A 23,494-nucleotide genomic window follows, 5' to 3' on the forward strand; every position below is an offset into this window, starting at 1 on the left:
CATTAGAATACTATAGATTAACAGGACAAAGTGCAAGATTTATAGAAATGTATTTTATTTTCTGTTAACACCACAACAGAAAACACATACACCATAACTGACAAACATCAAACTCAAAATTAAAATGTATAGAGTTAATTTAGAGATGATAGGAAAACCAAAAGCTGTCTATACATGGCCATAGATAACATTAACACAGACAAAATGTATATACATTTGGTTTGAATTTACAAATGTTCTGAGATTCCTCACTAACATCCTTTATATTTGGACTTTAAACAAAAACAAGCATCTGTGTACAATCTCAGTTGACGCCAATAAAATAAATTAATTTATGAACACATGCATAACATATCATTCTAAATTAGTGATTATCTTACATATTCTATTTTTTTATTAAAGAATTACAAGCAGATCTGCTGAAGTTTCATAGTGTTTGTCATAGATCAAGCCAACACATTCAGGTACACTAATAAATGTCTCTCTTTCTCAATTTCAGAACTCATTTCCAGTCTCCACTGATCAGATGTCAGGTGCCACTGGAACCCTGATGTTCATGGCTGCAGGAAAGAGAGAAAAAGTGGTCAGGATTTTCTTACATATAATACAATTTTTAGAAATAAAAGGTTTTAAAATAGTATAAATGTAATTTGATAGCAATTGTAGATAGAATTATGACTAGATATACTGACATGCTCATACTGACATGCAAATTTTAAAATGGGCTGCATATTTATTAGGACTCTGGGACAACCAAACAATAGTGCATTGCAATAATCTATTTTTGAAGTTATGGATATACATAAACTATCTTTTCTATTCATTATCAGAGAGAGAATCCATAGCATGGCAATATTTATGATATGAAAGCCTTAATAGGGACATTAAGTCCAATCAGGCCCAACACTACTTAGTTATCACAATTGATTTGTATTGATCAGATGTAAATAAATCAATATCTAGTCTATAATGTGCTTACTGCAATACACTAGCTTTAAAGGAGGAAATATAACGCTGAATTTCATCTGTGTAATAGTATCCGAATGATATCAATTGAAGGGAACATGTAAATTGAGAATAACAAAGGACCCAAGACTGAGCCTTGAGGCACACCACACTTTATCTGTGTTACACAGGACATCTTTTCATTTACAAAAATAACTTGGTAGTTGTCGGACAGATAAAATCTTAAGCAGGCTAGCACCTGTCCACAAATGTCAACATGGTTCTTAATATTCTCAAAAGAAAGTCATGATATAGGGCCAAATACAGTGCTAAGTAATGCTGAAAGAGACTGTTCGAGTCAAGTGCTAAAATAAGTATTTTGTCAAGTATAGGCCCAACTGGAATAGTAGTATTTAATAGTACATTTTTATTCTTAATGGCATTTTCATTTCTTATGGGATCTTACAATTAAAACTCAAGATTTCCTCACAGTATTTCTCACGAAACTGAGACTGATGTCCACTCATGTTGTCCAGACATGGCAGGTGTACAAGGATGTTTTTGGGGGGGCGAGTTGGTTGAGTGTGTGTGGTTTTTGTACGGTAGGTGGCGTTATGAGTCTGTGTCGTCCCCGCGTCACGTTACCTGCCAGACGGAAGATTCAGCCATTTCGAGCGAGTTGTGCGCTCTCTTGTATTTGTACCCTTTAGGGAACCTAACCCATTTTCCACATCGTACATATCTTAAGGAATATTAACTGTAACTCGCAGTCAACATAAAAGTGTCTCGGTCATTCTTTAGCCATTTTTTAGTAATTGTCGCAATCTGGCTGGGTGCGGTTGAGAAACTACAGCACGACGGATTTATATGGATATTTATAGCTACGATCTTCATCGTTTTTAAGCTCCAGAAATTACTGAATTCTTCAATCAAAATGGGAAACGCGTATTTAATGTTTATTGTCTTATTATCCGTGGAGGGTAAGTAGTAATTTTATTTATGTAGCTATAACACTTTCGATTTTAATTAATAGAACCGGAAATAAATAATGCGTATTTGCTTTTATACCCGTATTTTCTTATTCCTTGTGGATCGTAACGTGTTAATCGTGTTTGCGTTTATTAAGATGCAAGCCAGGGAGTAGGAAAATGGTGTGTGTTTTTTATTTAGCTTTATTTGGCTTTATGAAGCGTCAGACACCATTGGGTTTCAAGTTCAGGCCTTGCGATAATTATTATCAGCCTTTTGGAGATTGACGTCCGAATCACGTCGGGTCTTTGGGAACTATATTTTATGCGGTTGTGCTATTCAGGTAAATTAAATTTATGTTTCTCGAGATCTATTCATGCTTTTTGTGTAATATTTTTATATAGGCCAAATCAGACTTCCGGAGATACCAATAGGCCTTAATTCCTGTGTATCTGATGTCGTTTCTATTGTAAATATTTGAATATTTAGGTTTAAGAATTGAAGATTTGGGGGGTTTTGTTCATACAATTTTTTAGATGCTGTTTTGGAGGATGCTGTTTTGGAAGGCAAGGCTATGTCATTTTTTCCCTTTATGTCTGTTGTACTTCAGCCTATGTCCTTATTTTCTCAAATGTATCGTAATCATAATTTGTGAACAGCTTTTTAAACACAGACAACATGATGGTGAAATGCGTCATTTATATTTCTTGTAGGCCTATGTTACGCCAGTTCATGACGCGGGTGGTGGTTTTCGTTCATACTTAAGCTGCAGGTCCAGTTATTCATGTTTAGAAGTGTCGTGCAAATGTCAAGCCAGCTTTAAAGCTGAATCAGCCGTATGAAATTAATATAGGCCTATATATCTACAAGAAATACGTTTTTGCGTTCATTCTAATTCTTGATAAGCAAATAGTGGAATTAGCCTATTAGTAATCAACTGTTAGGCTACTATAATTATAGAGTAAAATGACAATAAACGTTAACTTAGTAAAAAAAAATAATAATTTTGTGCTTCTGTAATTTGGTTTAAAAATAATATCTATTGAAGGAACATTTATACGTTTTATCATTAGCATCTGTGTCATAATACACGTGTTTGTATATATAAAAAAGGCATAAACCTCACCATGACATCTGGTGTGAAAGAATTTTCGCGAGTGTAGTGTGCGCTCTTGCGTTGGCGTGACAGACTTCAGTACTCTAGGGGGCGATAGAGGTACATTTCTGACAACAAACCGGATGTTTTATTATTCAGGTGAGTTTCTATAAACATATCGACTTAATAAATAGAGTATAACTTGATTATAAATGCTATTTTCAAACTCTTACTTCGCTATGACATTAGTTCGAATCGATAAGTTTACCGAATTGCGCTATTAGTGTATCTGGCAACGCAACGAGTTCTTGAGTTGGGTTGTGAATTTGCGAAGTGTTTCAGAATGCAATGGCGCGTGTTTCGCTCTGATGTGTCTTTTATGGTAGAGCTGGAAACTTAGGTAAAGTTGGTTTTATATTCGCACATTCGCACTTCTGATAAATTCAGACTTTCCAATAAATGTGCAATAAATTAATTTTTGCGAATTTTAAGCAGCGACATGATATTGACAACCAACGATTGTCAACTTACAACATTTTTCACAGTCGATCAAAATAGGCAAGTATTGTTTTAATGGCATATTTACTTGTGAATGTCCACTGAATGTCCAATGTAGTGTGATTAACAAGGCCATTGAATACGGATGTCCGAATGTGCGAATATAAAACCAACTTTACCCAAGTGAGCTGGAAGCACTTCGGTTAAGTTGGTTTTATATTCGCACATTCGGACTTCTGATGAATTCAGACTTTCCAATAAATGTGCAATAAATTAATGTTTACGGATTTTAAGCAGCGACATGATATTGACAACCAACGATTTTCAACTTACAACATTTTTCACAGTCGATCAAAATAGGCAAGTATTGTTTTAATGGCATATTTACTTGTGAATGTCCACTGAATGTCCAATGTAGTGTGATTAACAAGGCTATTGAATACGGATGGCCGAATGTGCGAATATAAAACCAACTTTACCCAAGTGCTGGAAGCATAGCTTGCTGCAGGCATTGTTGCTAATGCAAACCAAATTACAAACCGGAGTGCATTTTGTTAGTTTGTTATAATGAGTGGTGATTTTTGAAGTTTGTAATGTTTTGATGTGGTTTCTCAGCACAGCAGTGGATATAGGTATAGGATTGCAATGTTTTTTTTAGCATGCAGTCCATTTCCTTTTTATTCATCCATGGGATGTAAACAAATGTGCTTCTAAAATCCACTGATGCACAGTTTATTAAAACTAGGCCAAGGTCATGGGATTTTATTCCCAGAGAACCCATGAGCTGATAAAGTCTATACTTTCAATGCATTGTCAGTTGATTTGGATGAACATATGCCAAGTTCATAAATATAATTTATGCATGGTTTATCAAATAATTGTCACATGATCATTTGAGCATTTCAACTGACCACTTTTCTTTTGTAAGATCAACATATTTTTATGTATAAACACTACCATTAAAGGGTTAGTTCTAGGGATGTGCACAAATAGTCGAATATTCGAATATTCGTTCTGTAATTAATATTCGAAAAATAAAAATACTATTCGAATTTTACTATGTTGCTTTGCTGGCCGTAAATGCAGTGAATCCATGATAAATCCTAAGCACTAAAACTCGCAGTTATAACTAAATGCACCAGGTGGCGCTGTGGAGCGTGTTTAACAAGTTTATTTTATTTGATCGTCACATGTTGTCGTCTGCCTCGCAAAGTTTGGAATTACTTAGATGAAAATGATCTTACAAAATGGAATTACTTTTGATCAAATTAATTAATGAAACCGAGTTATCATAATATCAACACCATAATGAGAAAGCACATGAAATCTAAACACCAGAGAGGAAAGACAGCGATCCATCACTATTCACGACAGGTAGGCTAAGCGCAACTGTAAGTTATCCCCGAGTGAGCCAAGATGATAACTTATGTGATAGCAAAATGATTTTGAGACGTATGCTTCCTTTAAGTTTCGTCGAGGGAGATATATTTACGAACAGAAAACAAAGTGCTGCTGTTAGAAACTTAGCTTAGCACACAGTTATGTAACGTTAGGCTATTATTATCTTTGTGTCTCTGCAACGTCTGTCAGCACGGCTCGTTTTCTGACCCGAGCATGTGGATATTATCGTTTTTCTCAACATGAACATGTGAAACAATATAAACACGATAACCATATACTGAGTGTATTATGTACGTTTTGTACAATAACGGGCGCTGTCTGCTTTATAAGTATTTTTCCCGCTCGCGCTGCTTGATGTTAAATACTTTTGTTCTTAATATTTTCTGTTTACACATATTGTTTAATGCTTTAAACTAAAAGAAAACCTTAAGATATAATGTAAGCTTGTTGTGTATATTGCCTAATCGTAAGCTTGTTCAGAAATGGTTACAAAATATTGATGAATATAAAACAATAACGTCTTTCTCGTTTAACCTCATTTAAATAAAAGAATATTCGAATATTCGTTTTTTACGAGCCCAAATATTCGAATACAATATTTGGGAAAAATGCCCGTCCCTAGTTAGTTCACCCAAAATTACATTTATTTCATTAAGTACTTACCCTTATGTCGTTCCAAACCCTAAGACCTTTGTTCGTCTTCGGAACACAAATTAAGATGTTTTTGATGAAATCCGAGAGGTTTCTGAACCACACATAGGCAGCAATGTAATTTAACCTTTCAAGGCCCAGAAAGGGCAACAAGAATAATTTTGTGTGCAAAAACAAAAATAACAACTTTATTCTTCTCTCCCCTGTTCACTCTCCTACGCAGTTGATGAAGTGAACGCAGTGCAGTGCTTCCAGGTTCTACGTCAGAACCGACACTGTTCACATGAGCGGCACGACGCATGCGTGTGATGCTGACGCAGGAGTCGGCGTTCTGACGTAGAACATGGAAGCGCTGCACTGTCTACTAGGGATGGGCATTTTTCCAAAATATTGTATTCGAATATTTGGGCTCGTAAAAAACGAATATTCGAATACGTTATTGTTTTATATTCATCAATATTTTGAAACCGTTTCTGAACAAGCTTACGATTAAGCAATATACACAACAAGCTTACATTATATCTTAAGGTTTTCTTTTAGTTCAAAGCATTAAACAATATGTGTAAACAGAAAATATTAAGAACAAAAGCTTTTAATATCAAGCAGTGCGAGCGGGAAAAATACTAATAAAGCAGACAGCGGCAGTTATTGTACAAAACGTACATAATACACTTGAGTCAGTATATGGTTATCGTGGTTATATTGTTTCACATGTTCATGTTGAGAAAAACAGTAATATCCACATGCTCGGGTCAGAAAACGAGCCGTGCTGACAGACGTTGCAGAGACACAAAGATAATAATAGCCTACATAACTGAAACCCATGACCTTGACATTATAGTGCAATGTGCTGCTATAGTTAGACTAAAGAAGACATGTTTGTTGAAATATAACCTTCACCTAGCTGCCATAACTGATTTGCTGGAGGCAAGTGTTGCATGGACTTTAATTGTATGGGGATAAAAAAGAAAGTCATACAGGTTTGGAACTACGTAAGGGTGAATAAATGAAATTTAAATAAATTTTTTGGTGAACTATCCCTTTAATAATGATTTAGCCAGGAAAATTACTTTAATTTCAGATATGAGGAGTTGAGACACATGGCATAATTTTACTGTATTAATAATTATTATTTACTGTATTCATGCCAAAGATGATAACTGTAATGATAAAGATACAGTTCTAGAGATTGTCTAAACATAAATAAATAGTAGAGACCAGTCCACGCCACAACTATAACAATAACGGCACAGAGAAATGATAGCGTTTGAATCACTGTCAGAACGTTTTTTTTTTTTTTTTTTTTTTTTAGCTGAACAATAAAAATATTGACAGCCTTTCAGAATCCACCCTGCTTTAAAGTACTTGATCAGTTAAAACGACAGACAACAAAGCAGCAGCGCATACTTAGAATAAACAGAACAATATTGTCGATCATTTATTCAAATTGTGTTTCAAGTTAGTGTTAATTGTCTTTTTTAATTGTGGTGTTTTTTTGTTTTTTTAACAATGTCTGGTTATGAAGGAATGTAAAATTGTTTAATTCCAATTGGCCGATCTTTTGTAGATCTATAAAAAAAAAGTCGTTCTCAACAGGAAGCTTGACATTTTGAGGCTCAGCAGTTATGAAAGAGTTTCTTAAGAGCCCCTCCCCCAGTAAGAGCCTTCGAGTTTGGCATAAAAAGTGGTAACATAACAGGGAGAAAAGAGGCCCTTCTGTTTTGAATGGAAGTCAGTGGAGGAGAGGCCTCAACATGCTGAACAACTGCTTTTGTGTTGAAACAGCTTATCACTTAAAGGGATAGATCACCCGAAAAATGTCTTTCACCCATATTTAGAATTATTACACCCCAAATAAGTTAAAGTTTTACTTATTTATCTGGTTAACCTGTTTCTCATCATGAAAAAACCTGTTATGCATTAAATTGCATGCTTATTTGGATGCAGCATATGGTAGTCTAACTGTTAGAAATACTGCTTTAAATGGCACTGTACCTTAAAATGCTCTGCAGTGGACAAGTAATTTAAACAGCATTTTTCAATTTGAATAATTACTCATAATTATATGATTGTTGTGCACGCAGTTCCATGGCCTCATATCAGACTCGGGAGGCTACATGAAATAATTGTACTATTTTAATTTCATATTTTTTGAATGTAACACAAGAATAAGAAAATAGTTTTAGACTACAGCCTGTTACACAGCAGGACACTTGAAATTCTTCTCAATGACTGAAAAGCAAATGGAAAACGTGTGCAAGCTTGTACATGCTTAGAAATGATTAGCACAATTTACAATCGCCTTGAAATGTCCTGCCAGCATAGTTCATGAACCGTGTAAATCATTGTCTAGAGTAGACCGGTCAGTCATAGCGTTGTCACGTGGTACCTGTTACTTTTGTAAGCGGTGATTACGATGAACTAATCACAGCAATTTGTGATTAACATGATACGGGATTTTTAAAAAATAATTGTATGGAAATAGCAGGGAGGGGGATTCTGTTTTATTTAGAAGTACCTATTCTGGTTACTAACATATTTAAATAATTATACTTTCCATTGTACAAATGCCTTTAATAGCCCAAAACCCTCCAGAGGTTTGTATGCTACTCAGTGGAGAAGTCGTTTTTCTGAACCGTGAAGCGCCCTCTAGTGGAAGAGACCGACGTGTGTGGGAACAACATTTACCGCCCAAAGGGCGTCAAGTCCGCTCTGGTAGCAAGAATGTCAACGTAACGAGAAAAATAACGTCCCTGCCTGTCAAATTGTTTGACATATCAGTGTAAATTGTTGCTTTGGTCAAGTTAATCCGGCGTATGTCACTAATTCACCCGACAGTTGATTATTTACCAAAACTTTATCAGTGAATTCATATCATCCACCATTTTTGTCCGATGACAGATCTCTGTCTAAACCTATGGCTTTATACAATGTGTTTCCTCCGTGATGTGGAACACAAACACAAAACGGCTTTGGTGTATATAAAAATATTATTCTTACCCGTATTTTGGTGACTATCCGTCACAACGATGGTTCAATGTAATGCTTTATCCACAGCCTCGGTTCTCAATAGTTTCTAAACGCGTATAGGTTTCTATCAACGTTTTATTTTTCAAAAATAAATGAATTACAGCTGTGCTTAGCATCTAAATGGATAAACAAAAACAACAAATAACGTAAATCCCATTATTTAGCTGGATAAAAATATCATAGTCTCTATATATTTTACAAAGCGCTACTGTATGATCCAGTTTCAATTTTAATATCGTAGCCACACAATCGCACACCAGTTTCCGCATTGTGCTCGTCCTCTATCTCGCGAGATTTCATTTAAAACTCAACTGCTTGTTTATGTCTATTGTGAGTTTGTTTTATTCGCATCCAGCCTTGTATATTATACTAAGATTTCCTCAAATGGTCTGTAGGTGCTCGTTTAAACATAGTAGTCCGTCAATAGTTTGTTTGACTAAAATAAGGTGTTACCTAAATATTGGAATTTAAGAAATATCCATATTTAGAGTTCAGATAGGTAGCCTACATGTAGTCTGCATTAAATGACAATGTTTTGTTTAACCATCCTGTCGAATATTTCTGAATAAATTTGTCCATTTATATTTAATTTTAGAAAACCATTTAGTGATATATGCATGGCTTTAGACAAGTAAAGCCTATTTATATTTCTGAATAGTAGACACATGTAGACTGATAGAAATGAGATCAAACTTGATCTCCACTGAATCTGTTATATTGGAGTTTTATATGTTCCTGTTTGTTCTCCAGGTGTGTTTGGTGCTGAGGCAGATGCATTGAAGACAATAGAATCGATGGAGGGAGATTCTGTCAAGCTAGAAACGTGTGTTACCAAAATACAGAAAGATGATGAGGTGGAGTGGAAGTTTGAACATCACATCATAGCTACGATCAAGAGCAATAATGTCTTATTATATGACACTGATGATGCAAAATTCAAAGACAAACTACACCTAGACGGTCAAACTGGAGATCTAACCATCAGAAACACCAGAACCAAACACTCTGGGCTTTATGAAGTGAAGATCGTCAATATCACCAACCAAACAATACTCAAGAGATTCAGTGTCACTGTCCTTGGTAAGCAGTCTATGGTGATATAGTCTTAATGGATGATTGTGATTAAAGGGATAGTTCATCCAAAAATTAAAATTCTGTCATCATTTACTTACTATAAAGTTGTTCCAAACCTGTATTAATTTCTTTCTTCTGCAGAACACAAAACAGGATATTTTGAAGCATATAGGTAACCAAACAGTTGATGGCCCCCATTGACTTCCATAGTATGGGGGAAAATACTGTTGAAGTCAATGTTACCAACATTCTTCAAAATATTTTCTTTTGTGTTCAGCAGAAGAAAGAAATTCATACAGGTTTGGAACAACTTGAACTTGGGTAAATTATGACAGAATTTTCATCTTTGGGTGAATTATCCCTTTAAAGTATGCAAAAATATTTGTCAAGGAAATGTTAGTATTGTAAATGAATACTTAAATCCTGAGAAGAGCATCCATTAATGATAAAATGTACTCCACGTGCCAGAAGTTAATTGTTTTTGGGTTTCAAAATCTCATCCTTCAATCACTCCCATTATAAAGCTTAGTAGAGCCAGGATAGTTTAATAATATCCATGTCTTTTATTTTTGTATATATTAAACGTATAGAGATCAAGTGTCAAACTGGAAATATTTATGTACAATTTACACCGATCAGGCATAACATTATGACCACCTTCCTAATATTGTGTTGGTCCCCCTTTTGCTGCCAAAACAGCCCTGATTGTCGAGGCATGGACTCCACTAGACCCCTGAAGGTGTGCTGTGGTATCTGCACCAAGATGTTAGCAGCAGATCCTTTAAGTCCCGTAAGTTGCGAGGTGGAGCCTCCATGGATCTTGGACTTGTTTGTTCAGCACATCCCACAGATGCTCGATTGGATTGATATCTGGGGAATTTGGAGGCCAAGTCAACACCTCAAACTCGTTGTTGTGCTCCTCAAACCATTCCTGAACCACTTTTGCTTTGTGGCAGGATGCATTATCCTGCTGAAAGCAGCCACAGCCACCAGGGAATACTGTTTCCATGAAAGGGTGTACATGGTCTGCAACAATGCTTTGGTAGGTGGTACGTGTCAAAGTAACATCCACGTGGATGGCAGGACCGAAGGTTTCCCAGCAGAACATTGCCCAAAGCATCACACTGCCTCCACTGGCTTGCCTTCTTCCCATAGTGCATCCTGGTGCCATGTGTTCCCCAGGTAAGTGACGCACACGCACCCGGCCATCCATGTGATGTAAAAGAAACCATGATTCATCAGACCAGGCCACCTTCTTCCATTGGTCCGTGGTCTAGTTTTGATGCTCACGTGTCCACTGTTGGTGCTTTCAGTGGTGGACAGGGGTCAGCATGGGCACCCTGACTGATCTGCCGCTATGCGGCCCCATATACAACATGCACTGTGTATTCTGACACCTTTCTATCAGAACCAGCGTTAACTTCTTGAGCAGTTTGAGCTACAGTAGCTCATCTGTTGGATCGAACCACACGAGCCAGCCTTCGCTCCCCATGTGCATCGAGTCTTGACCACCCATGACCCTGTCGCCGGTTAACCACTGTTCCTTCCTTGGACCACTTTTGAGAGATACTGACCACTGCAGACCGGGAACACCCCACAAGAGCTGCAGTTTTGGAGATGCTCTGATCCAGTCTTCTATCCATCACAATTTGGCCATTGTCAAACTCGCTCAAATCCTTACGCTTGCCCATTTTTCCTGCTTCTAACACATTAACTTTGAGGACAAGAATGTTTACTTGCTGCCTAATATATCCACCCACTAACAGGTGCCGTGATAAAGAGATAATCAGCGTTCACTTCACCTGTCAGTGTCATAATGTTGTGCCTGATTGGTGTATATGACAAATTATAATAATATAATTATATTGAACTGTTTTTTTAATAGTATAGGATTATTGTCTGAATGCAATCATTAACGTCTGTTATTTCTGTGCATTTTGTCGATACGTATTTCAGATGCAATCCCTAAGAAAGTGTCAGTAACGGAGGGAGATTCTGTCACTTTACAGCATGATATTGCTGATATAGAGATTTACGATATGATCAAGTGGAAGTTTGAAGATGAAGCGACTCCCATAGCTCAAATCAACAAACAGACCAGTAAAAGCCCCTCATATGATGAAGCTGATGAGAGATTCAAAGACAGACTGCAGCTGGATCAGACCGGATCTCTGACCATCACAAACACCAAATCCACAGATGCTGGACTCTATAAACTACAGGTGACGAGTCAAAACATAGCGGCCAAATACAGGAGCTTCCGTGTTACTGTCAGTGGTGAGTAGATCAAGTTCCTCAGTGTAATAAGTGTTATTGTAGTCATGTTTATAACTGACTGAAGGTTATGCTTGAACTGACTGTCTCTCTTTGTCCATTACAGAATCGGGTCTGCCCACAGGTGTTATAGTGTTCATATGTGTCATATGTGTTATTGCGTTGATCGTGTTGGTGGTTGGGATTTGGTGTCAGAAACAGCGACGTGAAAGAAGTCAAACACCACAAGGTCAGCAAGGCCCATATTAACTTCATCTGTTCCTACAATGAGGAAAATCGAAGCGTTATTGTGCGAAAGCAAAGTAAGCATTCTGTACTGTATTATGTGTGTTGTTTAATGTCTGTGATTGATTCAAACGATATTTACAGTATTTCACTAAATGGGTTAATTGATTGTGTAAATACTTGCATTTTTTGTTCATCAAATGTTTCATTTGAATAGCTGCAGTAAGGAATTCATTCTGTGCCTTCTTTCAGATGAAGATAAAGGGAATGGGGTACAGGATCCATTGAAAGGACAGCAGTAGTTGAAAGCCTCTGTAACATGAACACGAGCTGTGGTTGAAATCGTGAACGACTTATTTGGCATAAACTGAGAACATATATGTTGTACATTTGCTGGAAAGGTTTGCACTACATGTTGATCAATGATCCTGTTATTTTATGGTACAATTCTTTGTTTTAAAAGCATTTAATTACCTGTTTTCAGTACATATATAATCATGTTGGCTGGTGGGACTGTTCACTGCAGCTTTTTTAGGTGGATGTTTTCAAGGTCAAATGACAACGGCAGGTTTCATCTTTAAAAAAAAAATTGTTTTCCTTAGTGATTCAAATCATGCTTTAGAGGGCTAAAGAGGGAATTGTGTGATGGATGCTTTTTTCATGTGCAGGACGAGCCTGTTTTGGGGTAATAATTTGCACATGTTTATTTTCTGAAGTCTTTTTTTTTCATAGTGTTATGGAAACTGCCTCATTTTTGCTCTGTAAGTATATTTTAAGATATATTTTACTCACTTTGATACTCTGGTTACATTGGGATAGGTTATGATAAACTGCTGCTTACTTGCCTTTAGTGAATGCCGATAGGGGTGGTGAATATTTCCAGTTATGAAGGCCTGCATATTTTTTTTTTAATGTGAAATTATAGAAATTATTAAGGATCAGCAATTAAAATGAATGTCAAAGTTATTGCACTTATTGTAAAGCCATTTAATGGCCTAATTGATTTGATGTGTAGCCAATTTTTTTTGTTATACAAATCTCTGCTAGGCTGTAATTGAAAATTATGATGTCTTGGTGCCTTTTTGTTTGTATATTGGGAAATAATTGGAATAATAAAATATGTGCAGCAGCGCAACAACTATTTAATCTCAAAAAACATGATTTTTATCTCAAAGCTTAGTTTTTACAGCATCTATTTACATATGTGATAAACTACATATTAATATATGGTGCAGTTTGTGTTGTAATCTTGTGTTGGTTAATATGTTGATTAATACAATTGCAAGAAAAAGTTTGTGAACCCCTTGCAGAATCTGTGAAAATGTGAAAAATGTTAACAAAATAAGAGAGATCATACAAAATGCATGTTATTTTTTATTTAGTACTGTCCTGATTAAGATATTTTACATAAAAGATGTTTGCATATAATCCGCAAGACAAAAAAAATAGCTGAATTTATTAAAATCGCCCCATTTAAAAGTATGTGAACCATTGGTTCTCAATATGTGTGTGGTTACTTGGATGATCCATGACTGTTTGTTTGTTTTGTGATGGTTGTTCATGAGTCTCTTGTTTGTTCTGAGCAGTTAAACTGAACTCTGTTCTTCAGAAAAAAATCTCCAGGTCCTTTAAATTCTTTGATTTTCCAGCATCTTCTGCGTATTTGTACCCTTTCCAGCAGTGACTGAATGATTTTGAGATCCATCTTTATACATTGAGGACAACTGAGGGACTCAAACACAACTATTAAAAAAGGTTCAAACATTCACTGATGCTCCAGAAGGAAACACGATGTATTAGTAGCTTGGGGTGAAAACTTTTGAACAGGATGAAGTCCAAATTTTTATTAATTTGTTTAAATATCAGTTTTTTTCATTTAGTACTGCCCTCCGGAAGCAACAGAAGATACTTTTTTTGTTTCCCAGAAGACAAATTAAGTACAATTTACCTTGATCTTCAAATTCCAAATGTTTTCACCTCCCCACTCTTAATGCATCGTGTTTCCTTCTGGAGCATCAGTGAATGTTTGAACCTTTTTTAATAGTTGTGTTTGATCCCTCAGTTGTCCTCAGTGTGAAAAGATGGATCTCAAAATCATACTGCTGGAAAGGGTTCAAATATGCAAAATATGCTTGAAAACTGAAGAATCTTCAGGACATGGAGAATTTTTCTGAAGAACAGAGCTCAGTTTAACTGCTCAGAACAAACAAGAGACTCATGAACAACCATCACAAAACAAAAAACAGTCGTAGATCATCAGGTAATCACAGACAGTATTAAGAATCAATGGTTCACATACGTTTGAACTGGGTCATTTTAATAAATTCAGCTATTTTTTTGTCTTGTGAATTATATGTAAACATCTTTTATGTAAAATATCTTACTCAGGACAGTACTAAACAAAAAAATAACATGCATTTTGTATGATCTCACTTATTTTGTCAAAATTTTTCACAGATTCTGCGAGGGGTTCACAAACTTTCAAGTGACACTGTATATGATGTTAATCTTTTAGAGGGCATATAAAATTAATGGTTTCAGTTTATGTTTTTTGTTTTTGTTTTTGTAAACATGAATCTAGTTCCCTGTTGAAAAAAAAAAAACAGCATATACTGGTTAGGTATGTTTTGAAGCGTGGAAGCTGCCTGGTTTATGCTGGTCATGATTTAAGATGGTCAAGTGCTGGTCCTGAGCTGGAGCTAGTTGCTTGGGACCAGCACTTGACCAGCTCATGACCATTTGTCTCTTCTGTCTGGGTCAAGATTCTTCTGTTCTCTAAAAGTTTACACTTTCTCAGAATGTAAATTTGAAAACATAACTATAATTTTATCTGAACAAACACTGGAAACATCTGCGGGTCAAAGGAAGGTACAAGTGGTGGTACCTAGATGTTCAATGGTCCAGTTCCTGGTATTGTGTTCACAGATGACAGGTGAGATAAATCTCAGACCACCTTAACTACATTTATTAGTTCCCTTCACCAGGTGGCGCTGTTCAGCTAATCGATAACAAGAACATGCTGCTGTTTCCAGCAGATGTTCTTTAGCGCCCTTCTCTACAACAAAAACGCACTGATTTCTTTCAGCATTATAGATATCGTTATGAAAAATCATCTCTTAATCTCGGTCTCTCTGTCCGTCTTCAGTCGTGTTTTCAGTCAATAATCCTCTCAGTGGGGAGCGGCTCGGGAACAGCACATATTTTACATGCATAATTACCTTCTAGAAGTCATATTTTACTGTCTTGTTCGAAAATATGAATAACCTAATTTTCCCTATTTTCTTATTTTTCGCTGAAGGTAAGTCGTCAATTGTTTATTTTTCATTCGTTTTCAAGCCATAGAAACCGGAAGTGGAATGCACACACGATTTTGTGTGTTTTAAGGTGTTTACATGTGTAATAATAATGTCTTTGTTTTGGTGGCGGGATTTCATAAATGGATCGACACAATACATTTATAGTTCCCGATACAGTGCTTTGCATGTAGTCATTGTGCGTGCGCGTATCTGTTAGCGTCCTGACGCAACTGTAGTTTTCTTGCATTGTCGGTGTATTTGCATTTTGTGGTGAATGCATATGCGCTTTTATTTACCTACTATATTAACATAAACATAACACTGTTCAAATAAGATTTAATGTGTCCTCGTTACTTTTTATTAACAAATTTATTTATTTTTGTGATTCTGTGTAAGTATTTTGTGGTTGTTCAGTTAGTTTTACATATTTTTTGCAAGTCCATTTAGTTTGTTAGATAAAATAGTGATCTGAATTGAACCTGTGTGCATATTCAGTGGTTTAATATGTGATTAACTGTGAAAATCTATTCTCTAGGTTTGTTTGGTTTTGAGACAGATGGAGTGAAATCACTATCAGTGATGGAGGGAGATTCTGTCACTCTACACACTTGTCTTAATGAAATACAAAAATATGAGAAGATAATGTGGAAGTTTGAAGACAACCTCATAGCTCAAATCAACAAAGACCAAACATCCTCCACATATGATGGTGCTGACGGGAGATTCAGAGACAGACTGGAGCTGGATTCTGAATCTGGATCTCTGACCATCAGGAACATCAGAACCAACCACTCTGGACTTTATAAAGTGGACATGTTCAGCACAAGTGGATCCTCAAACAAGAAGAGATTCAATGTGACTGTAATTGGTGAGTAGTGCATTAATGATTATATTTACCAGCAATTTGAACACATTGATTATTTATCTGTTAATATACAGTTTATTACAGTTTTTGGTTAACACTTTAGTTTAGGGTCCATTCTCACTATTAACGAGTTGCTTATTATCATGCTTATTACTAGGATGTTGGCTGTTTATTAGTACTTATAAAGCACATATTAATGCCTTATTCTGCATGACCAAATTCTACCCAATTCCTAAACTTAACTTAACTACCTTACTAACTATATTAATAAGCAGTAATTAGTAGTTTATTGGAGTTAATTGAAGCAAAAGAACAGTTAATAGTGAGAATTTAAGTTTTTCAGTGAGATTAGAGTTTTTGAAATGATGTAGAAGAGTTTAAGTGGGTTGTTGCATTAATAGTTTAAAGATGTTAAGATGATTATAAAGTTCACTAGTCAACTAATATACATGACTAGAAAGTCACAGTGATTACAAAACAACAGCATAAATAATGTCAGAAAACAGTGATTATATTTAATCTCACCCGATTGGCTGTTCCATTGTAACTTTTTAATCCATACGTGAAAGAAGGTCACGATCAGTCTCAGATTCCTACCGTTGTTCTGTGGTGAAATGTCTCTCTCAAGGGTCGTGCAGTTCCTTCCCCCCTGTCTGCCCTTCAAACTCTCTCTCTTTGTTGTCATGTGACCTGCCAGCTCTGTCCCATATTAGGAGGAAGTTCACAGTTTGGGAGTTTTTGGACCACATTCATTGTAATAGTAATTATGTGATCGGATTACACAAATCTGGTTTGTAATTATTATGGAAATGTAACCGGGGCAAATTGTCACAAGTGTTTTGTATATAAAACCTCTATACATTTATTAATTACAATACCTGTTGACCAAAGCATTAGTTTAATATTATGCTTTGTTAAGTGTTTCATAATTGTTCGACTGTTAATGCTAAAATTAGATAAAATAAAGCCATTAATTATCCTATAATACATTTTAAATACAGATATGTCTGCTATAGGGTCAGCGTGTATTAAATGAACTGCATCTTTATTACAGATCATTGCCAGTGGAAATATGTTCTATAGATTCTACGAAAATTGAAGTAAAAGTATGACAACATGCCCTGATGTCCCCTATGTACATTATTATGATGTGTTGCAGTGCAAATAATCAAATGTGAAACTTTTCCAGGTGTGTTTGATCCAGACGCAGATAAAATAAAGCCAGTGTCGGTGATGGAGGGAGATCCTGTCGTTCTCAACTCTGATGTTAAACTACACAAAGATGATCTGATGCTGTGGAGGTTTGCACAAGCCACAAAACGCTGCGTATATAATCCGGTTCATCATAACCCGTGTCTAAGCGACACGACTGCCATCGCTAAAATTGATGGAGAAACTCGGGAGGTCTCGTTAGATGCTGGTGTCAGTGAGATATTTAATAATAGATTGAAGATGGACAAAATGAGCGGATCTCTGACCATCACAAACGTCAGAACTGAACACTCAGGGTTTTATATACTGCAGATCAGCAACAACACTGGGACCAAATACAGGAGATTCAACGTTACTGTCCGTGGTGAGCATGTATTGGTTTTAGTTTTCTGTTCAGTGTAGTTTATTTGAATAAGATGCAGGTAATTGAGATCCTTATTGAATTTGTGCCAGTATGAGAAGTTGTTTCCCAAAACTGCACTAATTTCAGATCATTTCTTTTAGCCGTTACAGAATCCCACTCGTGTACAGTTTGGATGTCAATTGCTCTAGTACTTTTGTTGATGATTGCGGTTGGGTGTTTGGCTGCGGGCATTAAAAACTGGAATGGTAAGTAACAGAAATGAAAATCTTCTGAACGGATTTCTGAATGTTTTGTTAGTTGTGATGGTTGTAGTAGTGCCCTATAATTAAGGCCCTGTTTACACCTAGTATTGAGAAGCGTTTTTGTCAATAGAAATAATCCAAGCACATAAATCACTATATGGAGGATTAAATAAGATTGCATTTGTCCATTAAAATTTAAGATTTTGTAGAACTTTCAGCACCAAAATAACAAGTTTAACACAATCCTGGGTTTTTAAATTATGGAATTTATTCATGAAAATGAATGAACAATGATCTGACTTTAACTAGGCTAACATTACTTTATTTCTTACCACTGAATCGAGCAGTTTAGTGGGAAGTCCTCATACTTTTGGTTAGTAAACAAAAATTCTATTAACATGTTTTCTTCAATTAGATGTGTCAAATCTTTCTGAAATCCCTATTTACTCTTGTATATATATTAAAGGGTAGTTCACCCAAAAATGAAAATAATGTCATTAATTACTCACCCTCATGTCGTTCTACACCGTAAGGCCTTCATTCATCTTCAGAACACAAATTAAGATATTTTTGAATAAATCCGATGGCTCAGTGAGGCCTGCATTCAAAGCAATGGCATTTCCTCGCTCAAGATCCATAAAGGTACTAAAAACATATTTCAAACAGTTCACGTGAGTTCAGTAGTTCTACCTTAATATTATAAAAGCGACAAGAATATTTTTTGTGTGCCAAATAAAACAAAACTTAACAATATAGTGATGAGCTGATTTCAAAACACTGCTTCGGAGCTTTACGAATCGAATCAGTGATTCGGATCTCCTATCAAGCGGCTAAACTGCTGAAATCACGTGACTTCAGCGCTCAGAGTCACTGATTCGATTCATAATCCTCCAAAGCAGTGTTTTGAAATCAGCTCATCACTATATTGTTGAAAAGTCAATATTTTGTTTTTTTGGCACACAAAAGTATTCTTGTTGCTTTAAAATATTAAGGTAGAACTACTGAACTCGTATGAACTGATTTAAATATGTTTTTAGTACATTTATGAATCTTGAGAGAGGAAATGTCATTGCTGTCTATGCAGGCATCGGATTTCATCAAAAATATCTTAATTTGTGTTCTGAAGATGAACGAAGGTCTTACGGGTGTGGAACGACATGAGGTTGAGTAATAAATGACATTATTTTCATTTTTGGGTGAACTAACCCTTTAATTATTAGTAATTATTCAATAAAGAGATCGATAAACATGTCGCTCAATCAGTAAAACGAAATGACTGTTAATTTTTAAATGATTTTAGATGCACAACATGATGCTCTGTGGTTATTGTTCAGTGTTTTACCTTCATTCTCAGTTTTGTTAGGGAGATTGAGGTCGTATAACTGCTGTCGATCAAAGGGGCCACAGGAAATGGGTGAGTGTTTCCTTCAGATAATAAGGAGCTTCCTGTGCCTAAAGGATTAGTTCACTTTCAAATGAAAATTACCCCAAGCTTTACTCACCCTCAAGCCATCCTAGGTGTATATGACTTTCTTCTTTCAGATAAAAGGGTTAGTTCACCCAAAAATGAAAATTCTGTCATTAATTATTCACCCTCATGCCGTTCCACACCTGTAAGACGTTCGTTAATCTTCGGAACACAAATTAAGATATTTTGGATCAAATCCGATGGCTACCAAACACATATTTAAATCAGTTCTTGTTACTACAGTGTTTCAACCTTAATATTATAAAGAAATGAGAACAAAAAAGCGACTTTATTCCACAATATCTAGTGAAGGGTGATTTCAAAACACTGCTTCATGAAGCTTCAAAACTTTATGAATCATTTGTTTTTCGAATCAGAGGTTCAGAGCGCCAAAATCACATGATTTCAGTAAACGAGGCTTGGTTACGTCATAAGCGTTTTGAAATTTCAATAGTTCATTTGACTTTGGCAGTTTGATACACGCTCTGAACCACTGAATCGAAACAGAGTTTTACACTTTCTTCGTAAGTTAAATACAGAAGGCGGTCTGGCGGAAGCTAGATATTTTACTTTATAACTTGTTAAATATGGATATTTTTCTTACTCAAACACATCGCTTCACTTCAGAAGGCCTTTATTAACCCCACGGAGCTGTGTGGAGTACGTTTTGCTTTAGATGGAGACAATTTCTTCAGCTTCAAACTCGTTGATCTCGTTCGCTGCCATTTTAAAGCTTAGATGCGTCAGGATATTTATTAATATTTCTCAGATTTTGTTCATCTGAAAGAAAAAAGTCATATACACTTAGGATAGCTTGAGGGTGAGTAAAGCTTGGGCTAATTTTCATTTGAAAGTGAACTAATCCTTTAACTAAATGAAAAGTAGGTTCATTTGTAATAGTGTAAAATATAGAGTTTTTCTTTAGTTCTCCTTGACAAAATGTTGTTTAATGGAATTCTGGCCCTTTGTTGATAAAACAGAATCAGAATCAATAGTGAGGAAAGGACAACCTCTCATTCTCAACACTGAACATACTGAACTACAGAGAGACGATGTGATAGAGTGGAGGTTTAAAGGCAAAGTTATAGCAAGAATCGGTAGAGAGAGTGATGGAGGCAGACTGGAGCTGGACAGTACGACTGGATCTCTGACCATCACAAACACCACAACTGAACATGCTGGAGTTTATCAACTACAGATTACCCACAATGGACAAGTGCAGTCAATCAGAAAGATCAAGGTTTCTGTCACTGGTGAGTAGCCCAGGTTTGCTTGAATATAACATCTTGTATATAAATAAAAAGTTGACAAATATAATAATCCAAAAATAAATGTATGACCTCATGTATCTTTGTTTTTGTGTAGCAGAACAACAGTTATTATTATTCTGTCTTTTCTTATAGATTCCGGCGAGTCAGAATCTCTACTGAAGAGAAAAGAGAGCAGATCCACCACTATGGAGGTGGCATAATGTTATTAATATATAAGTGAAATGTTATGTGCCTCTAAAAACACTTTGCACTTACGAATGATCAAGGACTGACCTCATGAGAAATATCATGTACTTATAGATAATATACGACGTTATATGCACCACACTTGTTTCTCTGCCTGATATGTGCATTATAAGCTGAAAAGATAAGTGAAGCTGATAAATGTGTATGCTGTATGTTTTGAACATATCCTTCATGCTGTATCATGTTAAGTGTCTGTACAGGTTTATTGTGATGCTTTATTGCAGAAATCTTACCTCCACCATTGTAAATTTCTGAAAGACATACTTCTTCTGTGAGCGCTTAACTGACTTAATCATATCTATAAAGGCACTTTCTATGGCTGTTTATCCAAATAATAGTAGAAAACGCTCATCTCCACTGTTCACTACCTTCATTTCTGCTTTACCTGTGTGTTATTGTGAAAAACTTGAAATTCAGTACTGTTAGTTTATTAATTTACTTCTGATAAAAACATTTGCTGCTCAATAAAAAATTTGGATGAGAACTCTAATTTTAAATATCCATTTTTTTGGTTATTTTTTTTTTTAATATATTTTTAAAACATTTTTTACACATGCTATCATGCTTCTGGAGAACAGAAACTGGCAATATTCTGTGTTCTCTGTCAGTTTGTCATGCAACAAGATATGATTATGAAATCTAACGTGGTCTGAATTGTATATTTTTTTTCTGATTCATTGCTGTTCTGTATGCTCTTACTGGGAACTGGGTTTGTTTTTACTTTAAACTCTTAAATATATGTGAATACATATGAAAATAAGGATTATGGTGATAAAAAGCTAATGTGAATCATCTGTGTCTTTGTGTTAATTGATATTAATACTTTTTTTTTATATTTTTAATGACATTTAAAAATATAAACAAATAAGGACACTGAACATATTCCAAAAAGACAAGAGACAGTGTGAAAATGGGGAAATTACATATTCACAGATGTTTGTGACTACAGAATAATTATTTGTAGCATAATTTAATAGAGATTGCTAGAAAAGATTTTTATTGCTATCTCAAGTCAAAATCATTGCAATTTATAGATTTTAGAAATGAAAGAAAATCCCATTATGAGAGTCCGTGTGCAGCCTGATTTTTCTGTCCACGCGTCAACATTTTAGTGCGCTTGCGTCCATTCATGCTCACGGTTTGTGTAGACTGAGCAAAACATGGAAACAGGCTATCGTAGACTAGACTTTGATAATGCCACCTGAGGAAAACAATTTTGTGTCGCAAGAAACAGTTATTAGCCATCAAAATTTGCAGCCTAAAATCAAGCATTAAGTTAATGTTATTATTTTAAATGAAGTAGACCTATGTTCTTTTATTTATTGTTTTATTCCCATTGAATGGATTGTTACAAAAAATTTACAGTTTTGATGAATGGTGAAACCAAAATAGGTCTCTACACTTTGCAAAAAACAACAACAAAAAAAAGAAACGTATTCTTATTAGATCATTTTTTTAACCGACCCCTGGACACCCACCAATTTCCAAAAGTCACACTTTCAATGTCAATAGTCATAAAATTGTGAATCTAGGCCTAATAATCCAGAAGATCACAAACCCCGCCACACACCAGCTTATTGGTGGAGAGGAGAGAGAGTGAGGAAGCCAGTCAGTATGGGGATGATTAGGAGGCCATGATGGTCAGAGGCCAATGGGCAAATTTGTCCAATTTTTAATGATCACAGAGAGTCAAGACCTCGGTTTAACTTCTCATCCAAAGGACAGTGTTCTTTTGACAGCATAGTGTCCCCATCACTATACTGGGGACCTACACAGACCACAGGGTGAGCGCCCCCTCCTGGCTTCACAAAAACTTCTTCCAGCAGCAACCTAGGAGCAACTTCCCAGGAGGTCTCCCATCCAGGTACTGACCAGGCTCAGCCTTGCTTGGCTTCAGTGGGAAACCAGTCTTGGGCTACAGGATAAGATATGGCTGCTGGATAAATAACAAATACTGTACTTTTCTTTCGAATTTAAAATATAAAATACATACAAAACACACATTAATGTAATATAATCAAAACATATGAAGACTTCCATTGCAAAAGCCTCTAAAAGCCACCTCGGTCAAAAATGAGATAACGATACTCAGGAAAAAGGTGTTAACCTTAAGGTACTAATATGTACCCATTAGGAGTGAAAAAAAGGTATAAAGATGTCCTTTTAAGGATAGGCCTACTGCCCCAGCGACAAGCTGCCTACCCCTAAAGGTGCAATTTTAACACATTTTTTTACTGTGTGCTGAGTTCATGCTTTTTGCATTCATCATATTATTTCTTCTTCAAACCCGCAAAATCCCAGCCTCAGCCCAATCAGAAGTACGGTACTGAGCTGAGGTAGAAACCTATACATGTGCCCAGGGCCGTG

General features: G+C 35.8%; 2 protein-coding genes and 1 long non-coding RNA gene across 6 annotated transcripts; 2 read left to right on the forward strand and 1 right to left on the reverse strand.

The window, feature by feature from the left end:
• Positions 1 to 37: 37 nt before the first annotated feature.
• On the reverse strand, positions 38 to 8,919 carry LOC125263535. Its single transcript, XR_007183839.1, has 2 exons — positions 8,561 to 8,919; positions 38 to 560 (listed from the first exon to the last, which is right to left on the reverse strand). It is a non-coding gene; the product is annotated as an uncharacterized LOC125263535 (long non-coding RNA).
• si:dkey-182g1.2 lies at positions 1,586 to 13,304 on the forward strand. Of its 4 annotated transcripts, none has more exons than XR_007183838.1 (5): positions 1,586 to 1,925; positions 9,341 to 9,670; positions 11,621 to 11,941; positions 12,045 to 12,240; positions 12,416 to 13,304. XR_007183838.1 is itself a non-coding variant. In XM_048182536.1 (5 exons), exons 1-5 carry the CDS (start codon positions 1,880 to 1,882, stop codon positions 12,463 to 12,465), a joined length of 870 nt encoding a protein of 289 aa, XP_048038493.1. In that variant the 5' UTR covers positions 1,586 to 1,879; the 3' UTR covers positions 12,466 to 13,304. The 4 variants fall into 4 exon arrangements, 3 of the variants coding, with proteins under 3 accessions (XP_048038493.1, XP_048038494.1, XP_048038495.1); XM_048182536.1 differs by having other exon boundaries at positions 12,045 to 12,167; XM_048182537.1 differs by lacking the exon at positions 1,586 to 1,925 and adding an exon at positions 2,085 to 2,257 and having other exon boundaries at positions 12,045 to 12,167.
• A 1,282-nt stretch (positions 13,305 to 14,586) lies between these two features.
• On the forward strand, positions 14,587 to 21,916 carry si:dkey-182g1.10. Its single transcript, XM_048182535.1, has 7 exons — positions 14,587 to 15,461; positions 15,995 to 16,327; positions 17,514 to 17,900; positions 18,041 to 18,145; positions 19,497 to 19,556; positions 20,591 to 20,863; positions 21,014 to 21,916. Exons 1-7 carry the CDS (start codon positions 15,419 to 15,421, stop codon positions 21,079 to 21,081), a joined length of 1,269 nt encoding a protein of 422 aa, XP_048038492.1. The 5' UTR covers positions 14,587 to 15,418; the 3' UTR covers positions 21,082 to 21,916.
• The last annotated feature ends 1,578 nt before the right edge of the window (positions 21,917 to 23,494 follow it).

The sequence above is a fragment of the Megalobrama amblycephala genome, linkage group LG2 (genome assembly GCF_018812025.1).
Source record: "Megalobrama amblycephala isolate DHTTF-2021 linkage group LG2, ASM1881202v1, whole genome shotgun sequence".
Classification (NCBI taxonomy): domain Eukaryota; kingdom Metazoa; phylum Chordata; class Actinopteri; order Cypriniformes; family Xenocyprididae; genus Megalobrama; species Megalobrama amblycephala.

Bases quoted from the DNA above. Each gene is read 5' to 3' on its own strand.
- si:dkey-182g1.2 (XM_048182536.1), top strand. From the start codon at position 1,880: ATGGGAAACGCGTATTTAATGTTTATTGTCTTATTATCCGTGGAGG. The intron at 1,926-9,340 runs GTAAGTAGTAAT...TTTGTTCTCCAG, and splicing joins TGTCTTATTATCCGTGGAGG to GTGTGTTTGGTGCTGAGGCA. The intron at 12,168-12,415 runs GTCAGCAAGGCC...GCCTTCTTTCAG, and splicing joins AAGAAGTCAAACACCACAAG to ATGAAGATAAAGGGAATGGG.
- si:dkey-182g1.10 (XM_048182535.1), top strand. From the start codon at position 15,419: ATGAATAACCTAATTTTCCCTATTTTCTTATTTTTCGCTGAAG. The intron at 19,557-20,590 runs GTGAGTGTTTCC...TTGATAAAACAG, and splicing joins AAAGGGGCCACAGGAAATGG to AATCAGAATCAATAGTGAGG. The intron at 20,864-21,013 runs GTGAGTAGCCCA...CTTTTCTTATAG, and splicing joins GATCAAGGTTTCTGTCACTG to ATTCCGGCGAGTCAGAATCT.